At 37.7% G+C, this 19,897-nt stretch overlaps 1 protein-coding gene and 1 long non-coding RNA gene across 2 annotated transcripts; both read left to right on the top strand.

The window, feature by feature from the left end:
- Positions 1-4,292: 4,292 nt before the first annotated feature.
- On the top strand, positions 4,293-4,891 carry LOC124372594. The gene is made up of 3 exons (XR_006923345.1): positions 4,293-4,384; positions 4,581-4,661; positions 4,767-4,891. It is a non-coding gene; the product is annotated as an uncharacterized LOC124372594 (long non-coding RNA).
- Positions 4,892-11,514: 6,623 nt separating this feature from the next.
- Positions 11,515-19,532, top strand: LOC124372596 (the record flags this gene model as incomplete). The annotated part of the gene is made up of 3 exons (XM_046831000.1): positions 11,515-11,664; positions 17,045-17,213; positions 19,465-19,532. Coding segments are annotated over exons 1-3 (323 nt in total), but the record flags the coding sequence as incomplete, so codon positions are not given.
- Between the last annotated feature and the right edge of the window lie 365 nt (positions 19,533-19,897).

The raw sequence follows: 19,897 nt of genomic DNA, 5'->3' as shown, positions 1-19,897 counted from the left end.
CGGAGACGCAGCTATATTCTACGAAATGTTTGTAAGATTTCAAAAACTCCTATTATGGCGATTTAGGTGGTCGTCGGTGGCCTGACGTCAGTCTGGACACGTTTAAAAATAAAACACCTCTGTATGTGATTGATTGTTCACGCCAAAATGATTCGGTCAAGTCTGGACCTGTCGATGTGCGGATAGAATTTGAGGCTACGGAAGCGTTCAAGGCCAACACCACAGCCTACTGTCTACTGCTTCATGACTCGTATTTCGTTTACACAATGCTCAAGGGCACGGTAAAGAAGATGATGTAACGTGAATAAAACACGATTCAAATGACAGAATCTTTCAGTTTCAAATTGGACGCCACGATGGAAGGTTCACGGAAGATAAATATCGTCCTTGATTTGGTCGGTGAAATCCGTAGACTAATCCAGAATCACCAGTTAACAACAATGAAACGAACAAGTGACGGCTACATGCATTATTGCGAATGTGCATATACCACACCGGATTGTCAAGATGTACCAGACACTTGTGTATGTGTAATGATTGACAGGCGGAAAGATGAAATATTCAGACTGTTAAATGAAATTTACGATAACACTGTGCAAAACGACGACGATGTCATAGAAGATGATAGTGACTATACGGTATCGTCTATGGAAGAGGGAGAGGGGGAGAAGGAGGAGATATGTAATTGTATAAGTCAGTGACTAATACGTCAGGTACTTAAAGGTTTGCTCAAAGTGTACAGAGTCATTCGTGATCATGGAGCGAAAAGAGTGAAGACATACAGGCTACTGTCGCTGCTGCTGTGTTGAAGGAGGAGGAGGAGAAGCAGCTGGTGAGTCAACCGATGGAAATAGACAAGATTAAATCAATCCGTAAAAGCTCAAAACGAAATCTCCCGAATCTAGTTACCGGAGTGTTTCTAAAGTCTCTTTACTTTTTGAATCCTGATTGTTCCAAATACTTGATTGTAGGATTGTTTGTTGATCACGACAATGGTGTCGGTATCTTGATGAAGGGTAAAAAGGGGAACGTTTGCGTTTTGGAAACCGGAAATGTTCAACATTTTATTAGGGTGCGCGAACCAAATCACTGGTCTCTTGGAATCGACAGGCGTGCATAGATTCAGGAGTTCTAAAAGCGAAAGTGGAGAAAATATGGTAGTACGCAGGGTGTTTGGTCAGCAGTACGTTGTACTGTACGACGGAAAGAATACATTAACTCTGTCCGTAGACGAGTGGACACAGTTCACCAACTGTCTGCCCTGCATAACACGTCAAATCAACGAGCTGTTTTTAACGGAGGATCTATTGAGATCTTACGTCAGTGATGTGTTAGCTCTGACTAGTAACGGAAGTCCGGACGAGGGTTACGTTGATCCGCCTGAGGCTTTACCACGTCACCTTTGCGATAGACTTTTTGATGACGTCCAGTGCTACAAACGTTGGCCAAATCCCAGAGGTAATGAATGCGGCAGTAGTTGAATTTCAAGCTTTTCAAGGTAATAAAAAGCAGTTTATAATAAAAGAATTTGCAATTGTGTCTAATTCATTGCAATGTCAAATTGTTTTCAAACCTCCATTTCCGCGGGAGAAATTAAACAAGAAAATGCGAAAGACAGCTCTGTGGTTAGAAAAGAACTACCACAAGATCTTGTGGGAAGAAGGTGATTTCCCTTACTGCGGTCGTGTCATTCGCAATTTGTGCAAGCCTTTTACTATAATTTATACACGCGGACACGAGAAGGTGAAATTTTTAAGACAATTTCACAATAACGTTTACGAGCTAGATAACTTGACATGTGACGAAAATAGTACGTTGTGCAGTCGTAAAGGAACGCATCGATTTTCCTGCTCCTTACCGCAACATAATGACCGTGATGAAGATGTACGGTGTGCAATGCACGCTGCTAAATGTAGTTTTGAAATCCTGATTAAAAACAGGTTCACCAGTCCACTTAGTAGTCATTCTGTTAACGGTCACTGTTGAGATTACATCGTGCTAGCATGGGGAGTACGGCTGCTGCTACCGCTGATGTTTGGGACCCTAATTTCTCGAGAGCCAAAAGCTCCTGTCGGTGTGCTCACTGATGCCTTCATTTTGAAATTTAGTCGCTTTCTAAATTGGAGGCTTTTATCGGCAAACTATACTTTTTCCTTTGACATGTTGAGAATATTTCAGCATAAAGTAATTTGGACCATGGTTTTAGAGAATGCTCGCCTTCCTGAATTCTTTTTGCGTGAAATGGTACCGAACTTTGACACCTACTGTTGGATAGTAATAAGTCGTCACCAGGTTCTTTCAGAACAGTTTATACACGATTTTGCTGAACAGTTGGACTGGGATTACATACTATTGTACCAACAACTTAGTGGAAAGTTTCTTCAGGACCATAGTAGTTATTATGGTGATGAAGCGTGATATGTTCCGTAGAAACTCCAGCTAGAAGAATTAGACCACATTGAAAGGCTTCACCGAGTAAAGTGGTCTATAACCGATTCTTTGTAAGTGTTTGATGAGTCACATTGAAAGGCTTCACCGAGTAAAGTGGCTTCTGGGTAACTTGCTGAGAATCTGAATCCGCTAATGGGACATCCTATGTAAGTTTACAACGAGTCACATTGAAAGGTTTCTCCAAGTAAAGTGGCTTGTATGAAACTTGCTGAGAGATTGTTTCAGCTTCACCTGGATGAGACAAGTCATATTGAAAGGCTTCACCAAGTAAAGTGACTTGTCGCGTCCGCCTTAGACGATGTAGTATATTGTAGGTTAGTAAAGAAAAACCCTTCTCGGAAGGAGGAGGGGTTCGGCATTAAGTTTGAGGACTACTCCTGACACGTGGAAGAGGAAAAGCCATTTGCGAGAGCAGAGGAGTTTGGCATTAAGTTGAAAACTTCAAAGTTCACGTGGGCTAAAAAAAATTTGCAAAATATAAAAAGTTTTTGCGAGTACTTGACAGTGAGACGGAAAGGTTCGGCATTTAGTTGAGAACTTAAACGAACTCGCTGAAACGGTCTCGCAAGGACACAAAAAAAAAGTTTATTTTTTTTCGGAGGTGGCAAATTTGTTATGGAGTGGCCATCACGACAGAGTGGGCGATGGTTGGGGCCCACTCCCAAGACAAAGAGAGGTGACACGGAGAGGTTCGGCATTGAGTTGAGAACTTGAACGTGTTCAGTGTTCTTTGTTAAGTGAGATTAGGCCTCCTGGGGAAAACTCACTATAATAAAAAACGCGCCGAGACCCCTACGGCCTGGCTCAATGCCTACCGTGGTGATGGAAACGTGGGTCAACCTGATACACCGCATTCCAGTCTAAATATGACAGCGATTACCATATATGGGTGTTGCATGGCACAAAGCCTACAGGGGTGACGGAGTAGTTGGCCAATTTTTACACGCTGCATTCCAGTCTAAATGTGACACCTATTACCATACATGGTATTGCACCTTGGATACCTCCCACCTTTCCAATCAGGTATAAAATATCGCGAGAAAAGCTGACAGTCACAGTCAATCTCTACGTATCGTGATCATCGTATCCGTTACAGGTAGGTGACCATGTCTTTACTTTGTATTTTTAGCTAACAGAGGCTCTGTGACGGATTATTGTTATAGTTTGGAATTTGTTTACAGGAAATCATGGATCTTTCGTCAAAACTGACATCCCTCGAAAAGCAGGGTGAAATTCAACCAAAGATTTCAATAAAGGAATTAACGCGGAAATCAGGATACAAGATTCTTGAGGCGAGGAAGGTTCACACCAAATTTGACAGGATGGCTGTCATGCTGGTGATAGAACAGGATGGATCGAAGACGGCTGTAACATTTTTGCCTGCTAGGTTCGAGAGATGCCTTAACGAGGAAGATCTGCAAGAGATGACAACGTCAAAAAAAGTTTAGAGTTCGGTGTAGCGGATCTAATGGACTTTCAGCGGACGTAAGGATATGGAAGTAATTACTTTGCATGTGGTTTGTACAACAGCTGTAGTGAGTTTAAAATAAACAGTACGAAGTCAAACAAAGTGTTTTATTTTTGCAACTCCTTCACCCCCCGCTGTGCTTAGTATATGAGCGCTCAGTCGCTCAATCGCTCAGTCTGAGTTTCCAACATGTACTGTTCAGTGTTATTGTTGTTGTTCTTTGCTATACTGCCTGGAGTCATCGGATCACCGCCGACTCCTCCTCCTCCTATCGGTCAGCGGCAGCGAGAAGCACAACAGGTTGGTTTTTTTTTATCGTTTGTATTGTTTATCCGATTACTAAACTGAAGATTTTTACTATAATATTATCTTTGTGGTTTTTACCATCAGATACCCGATTCACCTGATTCTCCTGACGCCCAGCATGCTGAGGACTTTTTAGAGGCTTTAATAGCAGAAGAACAGGTTAGTAGACTCGCACACATGTTATGGTTTTTGAGTGAAAGTAATTTAACAATATTGTTCTTTTTGCAATGTATTTAGATTGTAACGTTTTTATTACTATGGAACAACAAGTTGGTTTTTTATCGATTGTATTGTTATCCGATTGCTAAACTGAAGATCTTTACTATAATATTATCTTTGTGGTTTTCACCACCAGATACCCGATTCACCCGATTCTCCAGGAGCCCAGCACGATGAGGACTTTTTTGAGGCTTTATTAGAAGAAGAAGAAGAACAGGTTAGTAGACTCGCACACATGTTATTGTTTTGAATGAAAGTAATTTAACTATATAGTATTTTTTTGCAATATCTTTAGATTGTAACGTTTTATTACTATTTACAGCAGTCATCTGACCCTTGGGAATTCCCATCACGCGGTAGCTGCAGACGCAGAACTCCTCCTCCTTCGAGTTCTTCAGATTCGGTTAGTGGAATTTTTGTGTGTGTGTGTGTGTGTGTGTGTGTGTGTGTGTGTGTGTGTGTGTGTGTGTGTGTGTGTGTGTGTGTGTGTGTGTGTGTGTGTGTGTGTTCAGTGATCTAGTTTCCGTAATCTACAGAATCACACAATTTTACAGGCAGTCCACGTTGCACTGATAGACGGACCCCCTCAGGATGAACCTATAGATTTGACTAATCCATCTCACCGAGATCCCATACCACCATCACCCGCTGGCGACGGTCCTTGTTCCCGTCATTGTACCGTATGTCTTGAAGAAGATAGGCAGAGACGTCGTATCGCTAGATTTTTTCAGGTTGGAAAATTAGTCTTTATTGACGCTTTTGCGATTTGACCGATTGGTGTACAATTGTCCATGAAAGACTTCTTTTTCTACAGGAGAACCGTGGACAGTGCAATGGGTTAAGGGTTTCATCCCACGCTCTCTTCGCGGTGGTACGGGTCCAGAACGATCTCACGAATCTGACACGCTACGTGGACCGGTTTCTGCAATCAGACATGGATTTGTTGTTCCTTCATGCAGAGCGGATGTGGGATGTACTGCGTTCATTCCTGGAAACACTACTCGTGGAAGCTACCGAAAGGGTCCAAACGGAGTTGCAGAGGATCAGATTGCAAAGGACTGAAAGGGAACAGGAGTCTGCTAGACTGGTCGTTTGCGTGGTGTGCCAAACTGCACTTCCCACCGTAGCCCTGAGAACTTGCGGCCACGTACTGTGTCCATCGTGCAGTCACCGCCTCTTCAGGTGTCCTGTATGCAGGGTTCCAATTGTCGGTATCCTGGATCTCTTCTTCCTGTAGGTGGACCGTTCTTCCCACTAAATAAGGGAGGGGGGTATTACATAGTACACGAGGTGACAACCAGTATCTCTGGACTGACCATGCGTACTATGTAATACCTTAACCTGGGGGCGTTTCTTTTTAACGTCTGGACAGTCCCAAGCCCCTGTCCATGTGGGATAACGGTCGTGTAAACCCTGTGTTAGGAAAATGTGTTTCTTAAAGAGAGAGAACATTTACGGTCGCACTGTCGCCATCGCTCTACTAGGGAAGGGAGTGTGGGAGGAGTCGTATGGCGCGCCGCGCCGCACGCCACCACCACATGTCACCATCCGCCATCGCTCTTTATCTACTAGGGAAGGGAGTGTGGGAGGAGTCGTATGCCACCACCACATGTCACCATCCGCCATCGCTCTGGAGTGTGGGAGGAGTCAGGGAGGGGGCTTGCTGCTCTCCCATTGGTCGCCGTCACGGAGCTCTCGGCCAATCAGAGGCTTGGGCTATAGTGGCGGTACTTCTACTGTTCACAGTGAGCAAGAACAAATGTAAATTTTTCTGTGACAGTTTAGAATATTTAGGTTTTGTTATCAGTAAACAAGGGTTGCATACCGCACCTAGTAAGGTTGAAGCAATTGTCAAGGCACCTGAACCTCAAAATGTGACACAGCTTAAAGCCTTCCTTGGTCTTGTTAATTACTATTCACGTTTCATTCCTAGGATATCCACTATTTTAACCCCAATGTATCAGTTGTTAAGAAAGGATACCGATTTTGTATTTAATTTAGCATGTAAGAAGGCACTACAAGAGATTAAGCAAAAGTTAATCTCTGCTGAAGTTTTAGCGCATTATGATCCTGCATTACCACTAGTGGTAGCCAGTGATGCTAGTCCATATGGCATTGCATCAGTTTTGAGTCAGATTCAATACGACGGTACAGAAAGACCTATATCATTCGCAAGTAGAGTGTTAAATAGCGCTGAGAAAAACTATTCACAAATAGATAAGGAAGCATTAAGCATTGTATTTGGTGTTAAGAAATTTAGTCAATATTTATATGGTACACAGTTTTTGTTAAAGACTGATCATAAGCCTTTAGTGGCTATTTTTGGACCAAAGAAAGGGTTACCTGCTTTCGCAGCCAGTAGGTTACAACGATACGCTTTGTTTTTAAGTGGTTTCCAATATGAGATTGTGTATGTTAAGTCCCAAAACCATGGCAATGCCGATGGTTTTATCTAGATTACCTGTAAATAGTGAGATTAAAGATGAAATCTCGGAGGATGACCTTAATATTAATGTCATAGGTACCTATTTGCAGTGTTTAGCTGAAAATGACATACCATTAAGCTATGTAGACATAAAAAGAGAATCAATGGTAGATAGTGAAATCAAAAAGGTAATATCCTATGTAGAATTAGGTTGGCCTATTGTAACTGAACCAGATCTAAAGCCATTTGAAATTAGACAGTCGGAATTAACCTTGGAGCAAGGAATCCTAATGTGGGGGTACAGGGTGGTAATACCTAAAAGGTTCAGAATAAACATTCTGAACGAATTGCATACTTCACACATAGGTATTGTTCGCATGAAGGCATTAGCCCGTGCATATGTATGGTGGCCTAATATCGACCGGGACATAGAACAACTAGCTAACAGCTGTGCAGCCTGTTTGGAGGAACGAGCAAAACCGCCCAAGGCTTTCCTGCATCATTGGAATGTTCCGGAACGAGTTTGGTCTCGAATTCATATTGATTTTTTTGGACCTTTTCAGTCCAAGTTATTTTTGGTGGTAAAAGATGCGTACTCTAAGTGGCCAGAGGTGTTGCCCGTTGCTTCAACGGCAGCTGTTCACACGATTGTGAAATTAAGGGAATTATTTAGTAGGTATGGTATTGTAGACCACATAGTGTCCGACAACGGACCACCTTTTACCAGTCAAGAGTTTAAAGAATTTTTGATGTCAAATGGTATCAAACACACGTTTTCACCACCATACCACCCAGAAACCAATGGTTTGGCAGAACGGTCAGTCAGAACTATTAAAAATAAATTGAAAACAGCTCTTCATAATTCCAAGGATTTAGAATTAGCTTTGAGTAACTTCCTGTTCACTTATAGAAATACAGTGCATTCTACTACCAATCTATCGCCAGCTCAATCAATGTTGGGCAGATCGCTAAAGTCTAGGTTAGATTTAATTCGCCCAAATGTTAAAGCAATAATGTCAGATAATCAAGAAAAACAACGATTGTACTATAGGGGTAGTAAAACTAGACAGTTAGCTATTGGACAACCAATCATAGCCAGAGATTACAGAGGTAGAAATAAGTGGATACCAGGTGTGGTAGTTTTCACGATTAGGACCAGTCACGTATTTAGTTGAACTGAATACGGGCATGAGGTGGAAACGACATATCGACCAGTTGGTAGGTTTACAGTGTAGTCCGGAAATGTCTGAGTTGACAACAATGCCTAGACTCCCAGACGCAAGCGTGGCAACAGAGCACACGCAGGAAACGATCGATATACAGTCGCGGGACAGAGCGAGCGCAAGGTCGCCAGTACTTTTAGCAACGACCTTGCCCCCCTCTCCGCAAAACCATAACAATAACAGAAACGCTCAGGGGCAAAAGCCCCAGCCCACGTACAAATGTAAACAATAACAGTTCCAGCGTTTCACACCCAAACAAATGACACCTGTTAGACGATACCCACTAAGGGATCGTAAACCTTTAGTCAAAATGGACTTGTAAATACAACCCAATTGTGACTTGTATATAATTAATATTGTTTAAGCATTATTATTATCGATTTGTTAATTGTGTTCATTCAATGTGTTATTAATTGCTATATTCTGATTTATTGGTTTTGATTGAAGTGTTTGTGATTTGTGTTAAATGATTATATTGAGTTTGTATTTTGTTCTCTATAATCTATACTTACAAAAATAAAAGAGTATAATGTCAATTTTCTTATTCATTGTAATTGATTTAAAATTGGAGAATTGTAAAACAAATTGTAATTGATAAATTTCTAAAATTGTAGGGGACTTATGTATTTAAGGGGGAGGATTGTAGTGTATTTAGTGTGAGAAGTACTAAGTTGGTAGGTATCCATAGTGATATTTAATGTCTGCACCAGTGATGTTGGCAGTATGTATTGTCAGGCGATGTAACATACGATGTGGTCTAAAAGAATAAAGAATGCTCATAGGCTGCTCTCCTGTGACGTCACATCACGCCACTACCCTACAACCAACGGTCCAAGCTGGCCAGCCAGCAGTCCACCCGGAGTCCACCACCAGACACCGTCATGTAACCTCCGCGTCCCGTCCGTTCCTTTACGAGCGGTCCTAGAGCAATGTTACTCTAAATGTGTAGTTTTAATTATTCTTCCCGACCCATAGAGAGTACAGTGTCGACCCGCATACATTACAGTACGCTAATTAACTTATGCGTTCGTAACTTTTATACGATACCATATTCGGTTTAGCTTGTCAATGAAATATCTTTCCAAAGAAAATTGAGTGGTAATATTTAAACAGAAGATGTTGGAGAAAAGTAGGACATCTAATGTGGAACACGAAGTTTGATGTCAATTGTTACCAACTTTTTAGTTAAATGGGAATGTTAAATTTAGCTCTATTTCGCCTTTTACCTAGTGTAGCGTCTGAAACACAGTCACAGACTTGATTCCTGGAATCTGGATTCCATTTTCGTCTGAAGAGATCCAATACACGTCGGCGACAAAGACGTTCAAAACGAATTCCCTGAATCGTTTACATAAGTGACACATAGATTACAAAAAAACCTTTGTTTGGTTTTTGGATCATTTAGGCAGACGTGGTCCCAGGCTCCAGTAATTAAGACAGTGTCAGATTTCAGACCCTGCCCTAAGCGGAAACGGAAATGGAGCTAGATTTAACATTCAGCCCTTCTTACATTATCTATGTTATGTGTTTTAGTTCAGATCAAAAATAAACTAATGCTTTTAGTGGAGGATTATTCAGAATATTTATTGCACACTGGTACACATACAGTAGACACTTTTTAAACAGTTTTATTACGAGCATGTTGTAGTAGCATCTGAGCTATTATTAATGTCAAGTTAAAAATTTAATGTATACAAAGTTGGCTTGCTGTAGCATACAAAAAAACACACGCGATCATAGACAACTTCTGTAAATATTGTTGTGTACAAATGGGTTAAAGGGAACAAATCAAACTCGTGGAAGATGACATCATTGTTAACCTTAGGAAGAGGTTGATGATGATATATACAAAAATTAAAAGATATATTAAAAAATTAGTATTCTAAAATTGCGGCCTTCTCAGAGATTTTTTTAGTACGTAAAGACAGTTTTTTTGTAATTTTGCAGTCTTCCAGCCTTTCTGCGAAGCCGCATATATGATACAACACTTTCCAAATATGACATTTACAGTTTTTAACGCATGGTTTACTAGTGAACATGCACGACGATATGGTTTACATACCTGTGAAACCTTATCACATCTTTGGATGGATGTCACAAAACAAACTTTAACACGCTCAAAACTGTGATAACGACGGAGAAGGAGCATTAAGCTCGAAATATACAAGCACTGCTGGAGTTTCAAAAGACTTTCAAGATGTATATTTAATTCCGTAAGCTAATTTGTCTTTGGAAAATTTCTTGAGATGGGAAGAAGATAATATAGCTTTACAAGACTCATTTTAAAGCTTGAGTACCAATATCGGTGGCAAAAATGCCAGATATGACGAAATTACCCGGGCTCTGTTTACAGACCTATAACCTTGAAGAAATCTTCATAAGAAATTCATTGTTTTTATTAATAATCTATTTTAATACGTCAGCCGGTGTGAATAAAAGTTGATGTAAACATTTCGTATGTTACTGTTTATTGATGTGTTCGTGTAAGAGTATTAGGATCAATGTGCAAAAAGCAGTATAGTAAGCCATTATATTGATAGGGCCTACTACTGGCATTTGCTGCTTTTCATTGCTACAAATTTAACTTAAATACAAAAAAAATTTTAATCTTCTCAATGAAATATTAATAAGTATTATGTTAGAATAACAAGAGTACTTATTAGTAAACAATGTTTTATTGTGTAAAATATTGTCATATTACTGGATTTCCCAAAATATACAATTTTTAAAAGTTTGACCTTAAGCTTCATTTATCGCAAAGGTAATTAAGTTCTGAGGAAGTAACTCTTATGTAGTTATAAAGTCTAGTTTTAAAGTCTAAAAAAGGATACTAAAGGATCAATATTCATTGAAAATTCTGACAATTTTATTTTATCATTAATTTAATTTATATACTGCTTATTACAAAGTTGTTTCTACTATGGTATACCGATCAAGCGAATATAGTTAAAACAGTTTTTTACTTCAATATAAGTGAGAAACACCGTTCCTAATAGCTATTCTGTAACTAACAAATTACGACAGTTATATTCTGTCACGTAGGCTACCTTATTGCTCCATTATATATGTCTTTATACCATCTCGACTTACCATAACAAATTTCAGCTGATAAATCGATTATATATAAATGCCCGACAATTATATAAAAACAAATTTCCAACATCAGATCACCCTGACTGTCGCCACGGCCAATGCGATAAAGCTGTGGCCTCTCCACATAATATTATTCATTCTCTGGTATAGACTAACATTCTTATTTATCACTAAAAGAATGTTCGGTGTTCGCGCTGTTTATCTCTGTAATACTTTAGGTAATAACGAGTTTCGTATGTGATAATGGCCAGCGGCAATTACCAATGACTATCGTTTATCCGTTAATTGGCAGAATAAAGGGATGCGCAGACCTGATTAGCGAAATGCCCATCAATATACGCACGTGACAAAAACAGTTCCTCGATTCAGCGGTTCCTAAAGACATCAGTAAACATGGACAGCGATTACGGGAAGGCAGGGAAGGACTCTGAAGTCGCCGAAGTTCTTGTTCCTCTTCGGGGAAAGAATCGGGAATCTCCGTGAGTATTTGAATTAATTAGAGATTATATGAGTTAAGTATACCCTAAATTGTTTGTGAAAGCCCATAGCTACAGACTTTTGTAGATGATTTTTGGACATAAAATTAATTATTGCTTTTCATTTGTGCTCCTGTCCAAATTTCCGTTCTTTATATTATTATTTTTTTAATACAACTGTATTGTCTGTATTCTGGTTTCACTGAAACGCTGAGTAAATTGTTTTATAAGATACTATTGGTCGAATCACTTTGGGGTTGCAAAAATGCACACACAAGTCTCAAGCAGATCTTCAAGTGGTCTTTTTGCGTTATATTTCAAAATATTAAAAAAAGTGTAATCAAACTATTTCAAAAGTATTTTTAACGTAAAAATTATGTTTAATTTCACAGGATGTCGGCCGAGTTGTTTGAAATATTATTTTTGAACGTTGGCCTCAGTCGAACAGTTGGCCTACTTGACGTGTCATACAAATAGTCTTAGTTTTACATTGGACTGGTGTTGTGGCTAACAGTTGGCAAAATTGAAAGCGGGCGATCGGTTCACTCTTAAGCCACATACGAATTTGACGCCGCTGGTAACCAAAAGATCGCTCGACTGCAGCGGGGTCTACATGCATTCGCCTGCATTTTATTCAGCTTTTTTCCCATAGAAAAGCTCAAAGTTCAAAGCTCATTCAATTATTATAATCAATCAGCTAATATTAAGTTGGTCAGTGAATGAAGAATAACTTCCAGAGCAACCCGAGTGTTTTTTAGTACAAAACTAATTTTCATACCAACTGTTTTAAACTAAACAATATTATAATAATATTGTAAATGAGAAAGTGCCTCTGTTTGTTTTGTTTTTCACGCGTAAACTACTCAATCGAATACAATTTTATATGGACATTCTTTTGGTTTCCTGGGATGAATATAGACCTTTTCTTATTTAGAAAATCCCTATGGGTTACCACCTCACTGGTCTTTAAAAGTGGCTAAAAATCTTATCTTGGTCTTTAAAGTTGTGTAACATCAATTGAATGAGCCTGTAAAAATGTAGGCCTAATCAAGTGTTCTGAGGAAACATTGTTTATTATTTTTAATTTGTTTACATTTATAGTAAATAGATCGTCTGAAGAGAAACCGTAATGTTTCACGCTGCTTTACATTTCAGCGATTAGGGAATTACTAATCTCTGAAAAAGTCCCAAAACATAAGAAGACCAGAATTTCTCTCCGAATGACTCCATTTGAAGCAGTGGACAGGAACTATGCTAGATAAACATTTGCTGGACTTTCCTTTTGAACTAATTTTCCTACAATCAATTACAGCTCTAAATGTTCTAAAATATTTTTAAAAAGTTTTACTACAAATTTAGACTGATATAAAACCCATCGTAGTTCTCTTTTGACAGAAGTAGGCTTCTCTGATCTGTGATCTATATTTTCTTGATCGGGAAACATTAACGGTACTTTGGGATTATACCGACCACACCAGTATGAACAACACAAAAATATAAATTTATAGAAACAAACATGATAGACGAAAAAACAACTCTTTAATTACAAAATTACAAACTTACAAGCATTTCCAGGTATTGTGATCGGTGTTGTTGTCGCTTTTATCTTATCTTTCTCGAGAATCCCGATTACGGCAGGCCGCAAGGCATCACATGATTAAGTTTTTTATACGGTACATAATTGCCTTTCCATTACAATTCAATTTATATTTCTGATCAGCCCCCTCTAGAATTTGATATTTTACTGATAGGTACTATCTGGAGGGATGTTTTTTCTTACGTTGACATCAGCGCGGGCTTCGGCAGCACCCGGTGCCGAAGCCCGCGCTGATGGCCGGAGGCACTCGCATTTTGGGTGGCGGAGTGTGATCAAGAATAAAAACAAGTTTTGAGTGTTTTTTTTCCATAAAGAGTTTAGTTTTTGATTGGTAGTTTTGTTTTTGTTGAATTTTTGTGTTTGGAGAAATGTAGGGGTAAAACACGGAAGTACAACAAAGCGACGCACCAGCTGAACGGGCGGCGAGACTCTGCAATCACGTTATCTACTAGACCGCTCGACTTTGACCTCTGTCTTAGGATGGGGAGGGGTTTGCGATAAGACAATTCCTGTTTTATATTGACGAAATATTTATCTACGCTAATCTAGTAATCAGTAGAAGCAAAATGTCAAATAACGATTCATGTCTTGGTGTGGTCGGTATAATCCCAAAGTACCACATTAACTATGGGACAAAACATACTAAGAAGAAAGTAAATTACAATGGCCATAATTATAAACCTTTTTGACGTATTTTCTTGATCGTGGCAAAAAGGCAAACTCAACATTGGCGTAGGAAATATTCAATCGAACCAGCAGTGGCACAAACGTGCAACTCCTACTAAATTGCATACAAAGCAGCAAATAAATGTTAGCAGTACAGAAACAATAAGAGACAGTATAGTCTTAACTTTTAGTATATATTTGAAGACTGTTATGAAACCTATCTAAGTCGTCTTTTGACAAAAGTAGGCTTCTAAGAGCTGTATATATAGTGTATAGAGATAAAGTGTAAGAGCTTTCGATTGATATAATATATCTGTAGTTACCAGATATTAAATAGTTTCAGATACTTAATTCTACTATATACAAATCTTGAAATTATTTTTATAAATATATATATGTGTGTGTGTGTGTGTGTGTGTGTGTGTGTGTGTGTGTGTGTGTGTGTGTGTGTGTGTGTGTGTGTGTGTGTGTGTGTGTGTGTGTGTGTGTGTGTGTGTGTTTTATAGTATTTTAACTACGACGTAATAGACGTAGTTAAAATACTTCAGTATAAGTATATGACAAACATTGTTATTACTTGATGTTAAGTTTTTTATGTTTTATAACATATTTTTTATTTTACAAAAAGAATTTAAACATGGAATAATTGATATTGTGAAGTTTTTACATGACCTTTTTCCTCGTTTCTCATTGTAAAAGCAATCGATAACGTAGAGTCATTAAAGTAAATTTTTGTTATAGATTACAATACGTAATATGTTATATATCTATGGTAATACAGTTTTAGATAATGCAGTCAGGAGTTGTTAACAGTATATTACTCAATAACACCCTGAAATTCATTCGTGTTTTTTTTCCATGCTCATTATATTTATGAAGCACTCAAATACAATTATAGTTTACAATACAAATATGTTATCACATTGCCTTAATTCTATTGCTTAAAAATCGTATTTTGAGAAGAATTTTTAAAAGCCATATAGTTTACAAACCAAACAATTTAACATGTTGTAGGTGCTTTTCTCTTCTGTAGAGGTTACATGACTGTGCTTCTTCATGGACCTATTCAGCGATCCACGCCATATGAAAATTAAACAGCCCCACACACGATACGACAAGTGCCTGACACCAGACCAGACGGTCTGGTCTGAAGGTCTGGTCCGGTAGTGTGTGGGGCTTTTTAAAAAGGTTGAAAACTGTTGACTCTGCATAGCCTTTACATTTTGTAAACACAACGCTGTACTGTATGTCTAAGTATGCTTTGACTACGGACTGTGACATTAATTCGTATTTGACTAGTGGCAGAGATGCTTGTAACCACCTCAGTGGAAGACACAGGACGGTAGTTTTATGAACGCTTGCATTCAAAGGCAGTGATTCATTTTATTAACATATTGCCTAACGCATTCACCTCAACGCGATCAAAACTGGTTTAAAACGTTGTTTAGCCCATAATGTAAAAGAGTTTCTGGTATATAATCATTATAAACCTCATAATAACAATGCTTACTCCCGAAGGAAGTGGGATGCTCTGAGAATGGGTGTTCGAATTCATGTGTAAATGGGAGCTCGTTGTGGTCTTCCTATATCCAAATTTTTGGATCTTTTGCTATACAAATGTATTTTGTTTACACTGCAGCCAGTACTTGACGACAACTTTGATTTATTTAAACTGCATTTACTTTTTTTTAATAAAAAAAGGCATGCTGCCACAAATGGATAGTTTGAGTAGTTTTGCACAATTTTACAACATGCAAATCAACATATTTTTTGAGACTGGATTCCTACCATGAAAAGTATCATGAAATAAAGAGCAACCCTTCATACAACCACATTAAGTTATTCTTTTCCGCCCACTAAGCGATATAACAAAGTAAAATTCCTTATTAGTGTTCATGTTTTAATATTTGGGTTCCCAGAGCCCTTCATCTAAATCACACTGATTAATAAAAGAAACAAACACCACTCAAACTAATAGCTGAGTCTCAAACGTTCATCGTCTATTTTGTATGTACATGGTTGCTTACCCCTCATATCAGACCCAGGTACTTGTCCTTGACTAATTTTTTTGTAAGGCTCTAAAAGTCCTTCCATCTGAAAAGTTTGTAAAAAAACCTTTTACAAACTACTACATTAGCATTTGGCAACTGAAGATGATACTTCACAGATTTGCCTTTGTTTCCTCGAGAACCATCTCTTATTCTATGTGTACTAGGCATGGTTACCTTGCAAAGCCCAGTTATATAAGCAAACTGAAGGAATCACAAGGAACAGTGGAATAAGTCAGACATACACCACTCTTCCATCTAATGTATCAGCTGTTCTGTTTAAACACAGTGTGGAACAGTGAAGCAAGTCAGACTTACACCACTATTCCTTCAAACAAAACTAATATTCTGTTAAATACAATTTTTTCAAAGACCAATAAACAGTATAAAGAATGGAGTTTTGACTTGCTTCACTATTCCATCAAATGTAATGACCCTTAAGGTGTTCATATCAGGTTAAAACTGAAAATTAAAAAAAACTAACTTACACCACTTTTCCTTTCACAGGCTCAGCTTATAACATAATCAAAATAGTAATTTTAACTAATAAACGCTATAAATAACAAGTTTACATCATCTGTGTGTAGAATATTTGTTAATACTGTTTACATAGAAAAAATATTAAAAATCAAATAAAATCAAAACACATTAATTTCCACAAATCACTGAACATGCGGACGTTATACTTTATGTAAGGATGAAAACCAACATAGCGGTTGGTTAAAAAATTGTAACATAATAATTCCATATAGTTAAAATGAAATAATTTAATTATAAATAAATATAAACTGTATATAAAAAAATAAGTAAATCCATATATCTAATTAAAGAGAGATAATTGCATTTTTTAATTATTTAGTGAAAACAGCATTTATGATTAGGATTAATTTGCTGACTTAATTTCTGTATAGTTAAGAAAAACATAGGAAAAGAGCTTACATGGTTCTTAATGACCTGTTCGTAGACTCGAGTTGCATTTAAGGTTTTTTAAGATGCTTAAGAGCAGTGCGTGGAATAATTTTATAAAACAGTATGTGTATCTGATATTTTTATTTTCCTACTGGTTTTGCAGCCACCAGAAGCATTCATGGATGTTCTGGAGAAGGAAACGCTACTTAGTGACACTTCTTACACTCTTTGGCTTCATGAAAGTGTACACCCTGAGGTCGAGCGTGAGTGTAGCTGCTGTCGCGATGACCTCACCCTATCACACTACCTTGGATAACGGCACTGTCGTGGAGGTTAGTACAGTAGTTCTGCTGTTTATTTTTTTTTTCAAACAGTTTTGAAAATTCGATGTGCCTTACAGATTAAGGACCTGCCTAGATTACGGCACATCGTGATGTGCACTCCTGTTAGATCTAACCTGTTGCATCGTCTAGTAACATTAACGAAAGTTTTAGTTAAGCCCTTCTTTACAATTATTCATATTTTATGTTAAAAACGATTTCGTCAATGCTGATGTATTCTTCACTTCACATTTGTATATCTCGTATTGTCCTCAGAGTGTATTTGTAAGTATGAAATACTATTCTCATGTAATATATTCTATTAATGGTATTATAAGGCCATATACTGCACTGGAAAGCCTTTGTTAAATGATATAATTAGTCCTCTATGTTTTTACGTTGCTAGTTTTTTTTTTTTTTAAAGGAGAGGGCCGATACCCTTTTAAGCCTTATTCTGTCCGCCCTCGAGGACCACTGGCCTGTGCGAGGATCTTATCAAACAGAATAAGGGGGAGAGTCGATACAGTACAAGGTCAATGGTACTGATAAAAAGTGCAATGGTCACTGACAGGATTTGAAACTGCGTTATCTCTAACTCAGACCCAAAGTTCAACGACTTAGACCGCTCGGTCATCGGCACTCCCACACAGATACTCGTTAATATACGTAAAATCCATCAAAGTTTACACCAAAAGTGAGGTAAACCTCGAATACTATTAATGGATCCCACGTTTAAGAGAAACTTCCATTATTTGTATGATATCTTCAGAAACAATAACCATAATTGATAATTAGTATGAAAGCAAAATGTCCATAGTAACAATCCAGTTCAAGAGAGTTCAGGAAAGTTGCGCTCATCATTGTCCAGCATGAACGGCTTCAGTCTTTGTCTCAACCTGCACATTCTGCCTGCCCAGAACAGAAGTGTGGCTAAATGTTTTTTTTTTTTTTTTTATGCGGTGATAATAAGTTATAACGTTATACTAGTTATCTATTAACGGTTATGAATTATCATAACCATAATCGTGCTAAAATAAAAAATATACATTCAAGAACTAACCCTAACTATTAAACTGTTCAAAGTGGGCATAATTGTTGATAAATATTTTATCACATAATTCGAGTACAAATACATTTATAATAATTTGACATTCGGCAACATTCTACCGAGTATCAATAGAGTTCTTCCATGGACCAAGATGAAGCCTATGTACCAATTTTCAAGTCTCTAGAACCGTTCTAATCAAGAGTTATTGAACATACGAACAGACAGAACGAACTGTCCTTGGACCTAAACCCCAAAAATCATTACAGTTCTTCCTTGAATACAAAAAAAGAAAAACATATTCAAGAAGTTTCAAGTCTCCATGACCTTTCTCTTATCGCACGTGCGAAAAAACAGAGAGACCGTTTGGGGCCTTAATAAAAGAGGTATAAATAATAATTCGTTGAATTATTATTTACCAAGTACAAATAATTAAACCCAATCCATTTTATGTTATGTTTACTGACACAATAAACGTATTTAGTGTTAATGATATTTAGTAGTATTTGTATTTAATTAAGCGTACTACATTTTAACCAATGAGCGAGCTCTCTAGCTCACCATTGACCTTTATGATTTTACCTATTTTGTTATCCCTTGTTTATCCTTTATTTATCCCGTCGTCCCTGCTAAAGTGTATGTTATCACACGAAAGTGGACTATCCGTCGATGTGAACCTCTGAATGACTTCTGTGGCACATTCCACAAAATTTCATATCTTAAAAAATTATCTCCTTTCGTCAGAAGCTGGAGACCCCGACTGGTCCTCCGAACGTTTAAAAAAATTATTCTAAATTAATTTATTGATTCATTTTAGTCCTTAACTTTGTAATTTAATAAAATTAATTTTCATTTCATTTCTCCATTGTCATGAGTAAGAACATTTTTAATAAAACCATTCGTTTTTTTCGATCCACTTGGAAAAAGGTTATGATGCTATAACGAACTATATAGCACCTGAGTAGCCTATGATTACCATAACCTACCACCCATGATGAAAATAAATCATAAGAGGATTTTAACACATTTTATTTAAAAACATTATTTTAAAAGCTGTGTATATTAAGAGCCATAACTCTCTGTTTAACTATATTTACATAATTTAAATATTAATGGTCTGTGGTGAACATTATATGAATTTGACCTGTTGTGTTAGTGAGCGAACTTCCTGTTGTTGCATAATTGTATAAATACATTCATTAGTGGTTTTGATTTTAGGCACAAGACTTTAACTGGGATTCAAAAAATGCTGGGGCACCTTCCTCAGCTCATATTTTTACGGGCAGGTCGGCTCTCAGCTGTTAGGTGGGTGGCTTGCTGCTCGGGTGGGTGGTGCTCGACTATTTGGGTGGGCCTTGGGTGTCACTTCTGTCATGACAGTGATAACTCCACCCATAGTATATGCCAATTTCTACCTTCTACTGATCACACGAGCTTTGACAGGCTTCTTGAGGTGGGTTTTTTAAATCAGGTCAATATGAATCTTTTTCAACAACACAAATCCTAAAATATTAAGGATGTAAATGAGAATTTATTTAGCTAAAGTTTAAAAATATTTTAAGACACTCTTATATGTTTACATCTTAGGAACTCATGGTATGTTTCTTTCGTAAAAACATTATTTAAATTCTAAATTCTCTTCTTTTATTTT

Source organism: Homalodisca vitripennis, unplaced genomic scaffold, assembly GCF_021130785.1.
Source record: "Homalodisca vitripennis isolate AUS2020 unplaced genomic scaffold, UT_GWSS_2.1 ScUCBcl_3610;HRSCAF=9232, whole genome shotgun sequence".
Taxonomy (NCBI): Eukaryota; Metazoa; Arthropoda; class Insecta; order Hemiptera; family Cicadellidae; genus Homalodisca; species Homalodisca vitripennis.
The sequence above is the reverse complement of the archived record's forward strand: the minus strand, read 5'-3'. Positions and strand labels throughout refer to the sequence as shown.